This window comes from Bos indicus x Bos taurus, chromosome 4, assembly GCF_003369695.1.
Source record: "Bos indicus x Bos taurus breed Angus x Brahman F1 hybrid chromosome 4, Bos_hybrid_MaternalHap_v2.0, whole genome shotgun sequence".
Taxonomy (NCBI): domain Eukaryota; kingdom Metazoa; phylum Chordata; class Mammalia; order Artiodactyla; family Bovidae; genus Bos; species Bos indicus x Bos taurus.
Window position 1 is genome coordinate 14,005,396 of NC_040079.1, and position 10,886 is coordinate 14,016,281.

At 42.0% G+C, this 10,886-nt stretch overlaps 1 gene segment (V, D, J or C); it reads right to left on the minus strand.

Annotated features, from left to right (window-relative positions):
* Positions 1-7,405: 7,405 nt before the first annotated feature.
* Positions 7,406-7,970, minus strand: LOC113890861. The segment is given in 2 exon segments: positions 7,406-7,785; positions 7,877-7,970. Coding segments are annotated over 2 exon segments (429 nt in total).
* Positions 7,971-10,886: the final 2,916 nt, after the last annotated feature.

A 10,886-nucleotide genomic window follows, 5' to 3' on the forward strand; every position in this document is an offset into this window, starting at 1 on the left:
AAATTGTGCAGACCATAATCTCTTCAACTCTTAATGCACTAAATCTCTAATCATGGAATTTGAACAAATTTAAACATATGACCAGTTAGTTTTTAATTTTTTTAAATTAGAGAAAAATACAGCAAATCAAGTAAGTTGCTCTTTACTATCTCTTCTTGGTCTTTTCTTTCCTTCTGAGATGTAACAATTAGTCTGAGTTTGGTGAGTCTATTTCCTCTCTTGCTTTTATACTTTTACTACATATGGATTTTATCAAGCACAATAATGAAAATAAATGGGTATATGTGTTGAAAGCTTGAAAGTTTCAGCCATCATTTTAAGTGTTTTTCATAAATTGCCTTTCAAAAATACCATAATGTATTTATAATTATTATTCCTGCTTCTAAGATGAGAAATCTGAAATAATGAGAGATGAAGTAATTGTCCATGGTGACATATTTAGTAAATGATCTTGCCAATAAAGAGTGCTCTTTTACCTGTGTTTAAAATGATATCAAGTGGTGCTATATTGGACTTGCATTTCTAAAATTTGTTTTATGTACTTATCTATTTTATCCAATAGATTTAGTTTATTTACATTTGGTTTAATATAAAATAATTGGATGAATTTCCAAGAGTTTATTCATCCATTTTCTTATTGATAGCAGCAACCAAGACCCAGCATAACCATAATAAATAACTGAATAATTTTTTAAAAGAAGTATCTCAAACAGATATTTTAATCCATTAGATTTAACCGGGGTTGAAATTATAGCCCTAAACCTTGAACTCTGTTTTAAACAATGTGAGAATTACGAACATGGGAGTTTCATATCTGTTGGATTTAGGGGTTGAGGTTCAGTGGATGGGATGATAGGAGGAATGGAACCAGAGTTCATGAGATGGAAAGAAAGGAGGTAAAGGTAGGAGCATAGATGATTGAAGCAGAAAATTTGGCAGGAACTTATGTGTTGTTTATTATATGCTCTGTCAACATGGACCTGCACCTGAAAAAGACTGGAGGCAAAACACCATCTGAAGGAGGAGGCCAAGAAACTAAGAAACCAAAACCATGTGTAAGCAGTCTACACGACAATGACATCACCAAGATGGTCACAGGATTAATCGTGGGGGCACGGAATGAGAAGGTGAGGCCTGATGGGAATGGAGCAACTGCAACAGTGATGAAGGGGAACATGCCCATGTCGGGTGTGTGGAAGGCGCTGGGTTTTAAAGCAAGAGGGAGAAAAATGATCCAGAAGCAGTGGGGAGTAGCCAGGAGGACAAAGACGGTGCTAAAATCAAACACAAAAGCAGATTATACCTCTTGGTATAAACACAATAGAAACCAAGTTTCCATCTTGAAAGTTAGGGCCCCTGAATGGCAAGCCCAGGACAACTGCAAGTGGAATTTGCCTCTTAACTCTATAAACCTGAATTGCCTCAGGCACTCAAAATACAGGCATTCTTTGCATCAGTTGCCAAAGATGTCCTCAGAGGGGCTGAGAAGGGATCTGGATGTTAAAAAAAGAACTTGGAAGAGAGTAATTATAACCATTCAGAATGGATTGCCAATATTATGTAGATATCTCTGCATAAATCAGAAGAAAAATAGAGATTCGGGTCTTAAAGACATGTGATCAAGGAAAAAGAGAGCAAAGTTAGACTGGACAGGTCTGCAGACTTAGATATCCCAATGTGGAGTCCACTTTGCTGTTGTTCTCCAGTCACTAAATCGTGTCCAACTCTTTGCAACACCATGAACGGCGGCGTGCCAGGCTTCCCTGTCCTTCACTATTGCCCAGAGTTTGCTTAAGCTCATGTCCACTGAGTCAGTGATGCCGTCAACCATCTCATACTCTGTCACCCTCTTCTCCTCATGCCTTCAGTCTTTCCCAGTGAGTCATCGCTTCCCATCAGGTGGCCAAAGTATTGGAGCTTTAGCTTTAATAACAGTCCTTCCAATGAATAGTCAGTGTTGATTTCCTTTAGGATTGACTGGTTTGATCTCCACACTGTCCAAGGGACTCTCAAAAGTCTTCTCCAGCACCACAGTTTGAAAGCATCAATTCTCAGTACTCAGCCTTCCTTATGGTCCAACTCTCACATCTGTACATGGCTACTGGAAAAAAACATAGCTTTGACTAGACAGACCTTGGTCCTCAAAGTGATGTCTCTGCTTTTTAATACGCTGTCTAGTTTTTCCATAGTTTTTCTTCAAAGGAGTCCAGTTACTGCTCCCAAACAGACAGCTGAAGAGGCAGCATTGGTATTCTGAGTCCCACACAAGCCTTCAGCTAGCATTGGCCTCTGTCTTCTGCTCTAGGTCAGGCCTGCACTCTCCTTAGGCAGGACTTAGGTTCATTTCAGTTCACTCGCTCAGTTGTGTCTGACTCTTTGTGACCGCATGGACTGTAGCACACCAAGCTTCCCTGTCCATCACCAACTCCCAGAGCTTACTCAAACTCACGTCCATTGAGTCAGTAATGCCATCCAACCACCTAAACTTCTGTCATTCCCTTCTCCTCCTGCCTTCAATCTTTCCCAGCATCAGGGGCTTTTCAAATGAATCAGTTCTTTGCATCACGTGGCCAAAGTATTGGAGTTTCAGCTTCAGCATCAGTTCTTCCAATGAATATTCAGGACTGATTTCATTTAGGATGGACTGGTTGGATCTCCTTGTTTTCCAAGGAACTCTCAAGAGTCTTCTCCAACATCACAGTTCAAAAGCACGATTTCTTTGGTGCTCAGCTTTCTTTGCAGTCCAACTCTCACATCCATACATGACTACTGGAAAAACTGTAGCTTTGACTAGACAGACCTTTGTTGGCAAAGTAATGTCCCTGCTTTTTATTTTTTCACCATTTATTTTTATTTTATTTTATTTTTTAATAAATTTATTCATTTTAATTGGAGGCTAATTACTTTACAATATTGTAGTGGTTTTACCATACATTGATATGAATCAGCCATGGGTGTACATGTGTTCCCCATCCTGAACCCCTTCCCACCTCCCTCCCCATCCCATCCCTCTGGGTCACCCCAGTGCACCAGTCCCGAGCACCCTGTCCCATGCATCGAACCTGGACTGGTGATCCATTTCACATATAATAATATACATGTTTCAATGTATTCTATCAAATTATCCCACCCTCGCCCTCTCCCACAGAGTCCAAATCTGTTCTGTACATCTGTGTCTCTTTTGCTGTTTTAATTATAGGGTTATCATTACTAACTTTCTAAATTCCATATATATATGCGTTAGTATACTGTATTGGTGTTTTTCTTTCTGGCTTACTTCACTCTGTATAATAGGCTCCAGTTTCATCCACCTCATTATAACTGATTCAAATGTATTCTTTTTGATGGCTGAGTAATACTCCATTGTGTATATGTACCACTGCTTTCTTATCCATTCATCTGCTGATGGGCATCTAGGTTGCTTCCATGTCCTGGCTATTATAAACAGTGCTGCGATGAACATTGGGGTACATGTGTCTCTTTCAATTCTGGTTTCCTCAGTGTTTATGCCCAGCAGTGGGATTGCTGGGTCATAAGGCAGTTCTATTTCCAGGTTTTTAAGGAATCTCCACACTGTTCTCCATAGTGGCTGTACTAGTTTGCATTCCCACCAACAGTGTAAGAGGGTTCCCTTTTCTCCACACCCTCTCCAGCATTTATTGTTTGTAGATTTTTGGATGGCAGCCATTCTAACTGGTGTGAAATGGTACCTCATTGTGGTTTTGATTTGCATTTCTCTGATAATGAGTGATGTTGAGCATCTTTTCATGTGCTTGTTAGCCATCTGTATGTCTTCTTTGGAGAAATGTCTATTTAGTTCTTTGGCCCATTTTTTGATTGGGTCGTTTATTTTTCTGGAATTGAGCTGCTTGTATATTTTTGAGATTAATTCTTTGTCAGTTGCTTAATTTGCTATTATTTTCTCCCATTCTGAAGGTGTCTTTTCACCTTGCTTATAGTTTCCTTCATTGTGCAAAAGCTTTTAAGTTTAATTAGGTCCTATATGTTTATTTTTGCTTTTATTTCCATTACCCTGGAGGTGGATCATAGTGGATCCTGCTGTGATTTATGTTGGAGAGTGTTTTGCCTATGTTTTCTTCTAGGAGTTTTATAGTTTCTGGTCTTACATTTAGATCTTTAATCTATTTTGAATTTATTTTTGTGTATGGTGTTAGGAAGTGTTAGAGTTTCATTATTTTACAAGTGGTTGACCAGTTTTCCCAGCACCACTTGCTAAAGAGATTGTCTTTTCTCCATTGTATATTCTTGCCTCCTTTGTCAAAGATAAGGTGTCCTTAGGTGCATGGATTTATCTCTGGGCTTTCTATTTTGTTCCATTGATCTATATTTCTGTCTTTGTGCCAGTACCATACTGTCTTGATGACTGTAGCTTTGTAATATAGCCTGAAGTCAGGCAAGTTGATTCCTCCAGTTCCATTCTTCTTTGTCAAGATTGCTTTGACTATTTGAGGTTTTCTTTATTTCCATACAAATTGTGAAATTATTTGTTCTAGTTCTGTGAAAAATACTGTTGGTAGCTTGATAGGGATTGCATTGAATCTTTGCTTTTTTTTTTTTTTTTTGAATCTTTGCTTTTTAATACCCTGTCTAGGTTGGTCATAACTTTTCTTCCAAGGAGCAAGCGTCTTCTATTTCATGGGTAGAGTCACCATCTGCAGTGATTTTGGAGCCCCCAAAAATAAAGTCTCTCACTGTTTCATTCTTTTCCCATCTATTTTCAATAAAATGATGGGACTAGATGCCATTATCTTAGTTTTCTGAATGTTGAGTTTTAGCCAATTTTTCCACTCTCCTCTCTCACTTTCATCAAGAGACTCTTTAGTTCTTCACTTTCTGCCATCTGCATATCTGAGATTATTGACATTTCTCCCAGCAATCTTGATTCCAGCTTGTGCTTCATCCAGTCCAGCATTTCTCATGATGTACTCTGCATATAAGTTAAATAAGCAAGATGACAATATACAGCCTTGATGTACTCCTTTTCTGATTTGAAGCCAGTCTATCGTTCCATGTCCAGTTCTAACTGTTGCTTCTTAACCTGCATACAGATTTCTCAGGAGGCAGGTCAGGTGGTCTGTTATTCCCATCCCTTCAAGAATTTTCCACAGTTTTTTGTGATCCACACAGTCAAAGGCTTTGGTATAGTCAATAAAGCAGAAGTAGATGTTTTTCTGGAACTCTCTTGCTTTTTCTATCATCCAACAGATGTTGGCAATTTGATCTCTGGTTATTCTGTCTTTTCTAAATCCAGCTTGAACATCTGGAAGTTCTCTGTTCAAGTACTATTGAAGCCTGGCTTGGAGAATTTTGAGCATTACTTTACTAGCGTGTGAGATGAGTGCAATTGTGTGGTAGTTTGAGCATTCTTTGGCATTGCCTTTCTTTGGGATTGGAATGAAAACTGACTTTTTCCTGTCCTGTGGCCACTGCTGAGTTTTCCAAATTTGCTGGCATATTGAGTGCAGCACTTTCACAGCATCATCTTTTAGGATTTGAAATAGCTCAACTGGAATTCCATCACCTCCACTAGCTTTGTTCATAGTGATGCTTCCTAAGGCCCACTTGACTTCACATTCCAGGATGTCTGGCTCTAGCTGAGTGATCACACCATCGTGATTATCTGGGTCATGATCTTTTTTGTACAGTTCTTCTGTGTATTCTTGCCACCTCTTCTTAATATCTTCTGTTCCTGTTAGGTCCATACTATTTCTGTCCTTTATTGAGCCCATCTTTGCATGAAATATTCCCTTGGTTTCTCTAATTTTCTTGATGAGATCTCTAGTTTCTCCCATTCTATTGTTTTCCTCTATTTCTTTGCATTGATGACGGAAGAAGGCTTTCTTATCTCTCCTTGCTATTCTTTGGAACTCTGTATTCAAATGGGTATACCTTTCCTTTTCTCCTTTGCTTTTTGCTTCTCTTCTTCTCACAGCTATTTGTAAGGCCTCCTCAGACAACCATTTTGCCTTTTTACATTTCTTTTTCTTGGGAATGGTCTTGATTCCTGCCTCCTATACAACATCATGAACCTCCGACCATAGTTCTTCAGGTACTCTATCAGATCTAATCCCTTGAATCTATTTCTCACTTCCACTGTATAATTGTAAGGGATTTTATTTAGGTCATACCTGAATGGTCTAGTTGTTTTCCCTACTTTCTTCAACTTAAGTCTGAATTTGACAATAAGGAGTTCATGATCTGAGCCACAGTCAGCTCCTGGTCTTCTTTTTGCTGATTGTATAGAGCTTCTCCATCTTTGGACTTCCTTGGTGGCTCAGATGGTAAAGCGTCTGTCTACAATTTGAGAGACCTGGGTTCAATCTCTGGGTTGGGAAGATTCCCTGGAGAAGGAAATGGCAACCCACTCCAGTACTCTTGCCTTGAAAATCCCATGGACGGAGGAACTTGGTGCAGGCTACTATCCATGGGGTCGCAAAGAGTCGGGCATGACTGAGCAACTTCACTCTCACTTTCACTTTCTCCATCTTTGGCTGCAAGGAATATAATCAGTCTGATTTCAGTATTGACCATCTGGTGATGTCCTCATACAGAGTCATCTCTTGTGTTGTTGGAAGAGGGTGTTTGCTATGACTAATGTGTTCTCTTGGCAAAACTCTATTAGCCTTTGCCCTGCTTCATTCTGTACTCCAAGGCCAAATTTGCCTGTCACTCCAGGTATATCTTGACTTCCTCCTTTTGCATTCTAGTCCCCTATAATGAAAAGGACATCTTTTGGGGGTGTTAGTTCCAGAAGGTCTTGTAGGTCTTCATAGAACCATTTAACTTCAGCTTCTTCAGCATTACTGATTGGGGCATAGACTTGGATTGCTGTGATATTGAGTGGTTTTATTTCAATATCAATATCTCTCCTAGGCAGGAGAGAGATAAATAAATACCTAGATTCAAGGAGTGGCAACTTACACCCACTGAATTAAGTTGTTTACTTTACCTTAAATGTGTTGAAAAAGCCCTGTATATGTTAAGTTGATATTATCATTAGAATGGGATGTATAATCACATAATCACAATAAACAGGATACTATAAAAAAAAAAAACAACAACTTGTGTTGGGGTGGGGCAGGATTCTGTTAACAACTTAGAGTTGAAAAAGAATGGAGAATGCTGAACAGCCATTATCTGGAGCTTCTTCCATTCAGATGGGGGTGGCAAGTGCAGGAAGGCAGGAAATTCTATGATCTGAGTAATTAAGGCTTATCTTATATGAGGGATGAATTTTGAGCCCATTGACAATTTCAGAGCAATCCCTGAATCCCATTCCTACAGGATTTCCTATACAAGATCGTCTATGTTGATACCTTGTTTTCTGTTCTTGTTAAGCCCCAAACCCACTCACTTCTCTTGGTGAAAGAGAAGTAGGGATGACTTAGAGGGCTGGGAGCAGAACCGGAAGGGGAAGCAGAGGTTTTCTGCTCGGGATGGGGCGACTCTTCAGTGCTGTGTCTTTGCTGCTGGCACAGAGGTATGTGGCCGAGTCCCCAGGATCTGTGGGCTGGATCTTCAGAGTGGAGAACGACGAGTTAGGCATTTTAGCTGAGAATCGGTCCTTGGGCATCCCCGACTCATCAATAGGAGCTTGGTTGCTGAAGTAAGCCAGAAACTCCAGTCCCCGCACCGCGGTCTGTCTGTACCAATAAAGGGCAGTGTGGCTTTTAATCAGCTCACAACTCAGAGTGACTGCCTGTCCCTTTTCTGTCACCTCATGCCTAGGGGTCTGGGTGACTCCTAGGTTAGCATCTGTGGTTCCTGTGAAAGAATTTGGAAACAGAATAAGAAAAATATGGGAGTCACAATAGGGCAAACCAACAGGAGGATGGGGCATGTTCTGAGGACTCACCTACCCCCAAGAGACAAAGGACCATAGAGCAGAGGGCTCGGGTGCCCATGGCAGGATGAGAATGGTGGGGAATTACCCAGATCAAGCCCTTGTGAGCATGAGCAGAGAAGTGTGTTCGGGACCACTTGTCCTGGCAAGATGTGTCTGTCAGTGACATCACTGAATGAGCTACCACTCCCCACTCGGCAGCTCCCTTCAGAGAAGGCTGCATCTCCGGCAGATGAATCAGGCAGGACTGAACTCAATTATAATTGATATGAGATAGAGGTTCCCCCAGATTTATTTTGGTAGCATCAATTCATAATGCCTTCTCTATACTCTCTCTTATCTAGAGCTTGCCAACCCAATATTTCCACTTGAATCTCAAACTCCAAGAACTTAGAGATGAATTCACTGTCTCATCACAATCCAGCTCCTCCAGGAACCCTCGAGTTCCTGTCACCAGTGACGAGATGACCCTGGTCATATCACACTCAAACTCATCCATCGGTTAGGAGTTTGGCTCTGAGTGCTCCAGGATAAACAAGAATAGCAACTGCCTTTTTAGGGCTTCAAGGGCTGAACTGATGCCCTGAGAACTGATTCCATTTGAAATCTCTTTTTGCAGTGAAAGATCTTTCTGAGTTTATATATCCTCAAGTTCTATTAAATTCTCAAAACTCCTAGCATAGAATTTCCCATATTTCTCTATCCCCGCCTTGAAATAAGCAGAGGATTTTCATGTTCTCTTTGCAAATAAAATTCTCTAGCATTGATTTATATGCTATCCTTATTTCTGGAAAAACTCAATGTCTTTATATTAACATTTCGCCTTTTGCCTATAAAAGGGGTTTGGTGCCACAAACCTACTTCCCCACATGGTTGAGGTTACAGAAAGCTGAGAGAAGCAAGGCTCTGTTTACTGGGTTGTTCAAGTGAGTTATTGTTAACCAAGAAGAAGGACAAGTTCAATCTTTATTTTGTGATTAACACAGAGATGCACTACTAAGTCTTTTGAACCAAGGAGCGTTAGTCACTCAGTCATGCCCAACTCTTTGCAACCTCATGGACTGTGCCTCCATAGGGATCCTCTATCCATGGGATTTCCCAGGCAAGAATACTGGAGTGGATTGAGATCCCCTTCTCCAGGGGATCTTCCCCACCCAGGGATCAAATCTGGGTCATTGCAAGCAGATTCTTTAACACTGAGCCACTGGGAGAGATTGAAGATGCACATGTCAATTTTAAAGAGCAGAGAGTCTACAGGCTAAATTATGTTACCAGAGGTCCCTGTTCCCCTTGCAGAGTCCATCCCTTTGGTCTATGTTGGATCCTAAACGTAAAACTGAGGCCATTATTATATTTTTATAAGGGATCATTGTTTGTTCCTTCCTTGTTACCTGTACCTAGGGTATGGTAAACAGAATGATGGGTCCCCAAAGATTTCAATGCCTGCTCCCTGGAACTGTGGATATGTTATATTATGTAACACAGGGGAAGGAATCCAGGTTCTCAGTGGAATTAAGGTTGCTAATCAGCTGACTTTAATGTAGGGAGACAAGCCTGGATTTTTCAGATGGGCCCAATGTAATCACAAGGACTGTAAAATGTGGAAAAAGAAGGAAGAAGAGTAAGGGTCACAGCGATGCAGCATGAGAAGAGACTTGATCTGTCATTGTTGGCTTTGAAGATGGAAACACCCACGAGCCAAGAAATCCTGTGGCCTCTAGAAGCTGAGAAAGGCAAGAAAACAAATGCTCCCCTCCAGCCTCCAGAAGGAAGGCAGCCCTGCTGACACCTTGATTCTAACCCACTTAGACCCATTTTGGTGCTTCCCTGGTAGCTCAGCTGGTAAAGAATCTGACTATAATCCAGGAGACCTGGGTTTGATCCCTGGCTTGGGAAGATCCCCTGGAGGAGGGCATGGCAACCCCCTCAAGTATTCTTGCCCGGAGAATTCCATGGACAGAGGAGCCTGGCAGACTACAGTCCATGGGGTCACACAGAGTCGGACACAGATGAGCGACTAAGCACGGCACAGACTCATTTTGGACTTTTGACCTTCGAAACCATCAGACAATAAACTTGCATTGTTTTAAGCTACAAAATGTATGGTAATTTGTTAGAACAGCAACAGGAATGTAATCAATCACAGTACATGGGGATCCTGGTTGAAAGAGGCCACATAGGCTAGATAGGAGATACAGAGAGGAGACTGACGCAGTCCCACAGAAAGAACTTGAAATGAGACCAAGGTAGCCCAGACAAAAAAATTCTCATTTCTGCCAGATTTCATCTGCTTCAAAGGGACACATGAATCTGGAGTGAATGGCAAAACTCCATTACGTATCTCCCTGCAGAAATTCTGTTCCCGGATCCACTCAGTCCCTGCCTGACACGTGGGTTTGCCAGTCGTGCCCCTGTGGTTGTCAGCTCCCCGGGGCCAGGGTCCCCTGATGAGGGCCGGGTTAGCACCTGCCCTTCTCCCAGCCCTGCCCTCTAAGTTCAGCAGAGTGGGTGGCTTGAGCTCTGCCTCGCTAGGCTGGGCTGCTCTGACACTCAAACTGCTTCTCTGCTTTCCCCAACCCAGAACCTGCAAGCCACCGCACCCCAGTTCCTTGTGAAGCCACGACTTCAGCAAATTCAGAGAAATACCCACTGTTCGGGTGCACCTGTCATTCACAGCCCGCTGGGCTGCAGTCCGTGGGGTCGCAGAGTCGGACGCGACTGAAGCGAGCGAGCACTCAGAGGTCCGGTCAGAGCAAAACCCACCTACACAACAGAGGAAGAAGGGTTGGTCTCTAGTTCCTTCACTCTCAGCCTTTACTCAAGACATCTGCAACTCCCTAATTCTAAATCCAACCCTCTGGTTTTAATGCCATCCTTTCAGGCAGCACCAGCATAGACACTAGATGACAACGACGCCACAGCGCCTCTTAGTGGCCAGTGGGCAGAAGCAGCACAAATATGCTCTCTCTAAGCTGAACGCAGAATTGATGCTTTTGAACCGTGGTGATGGAGAAGACTCTTG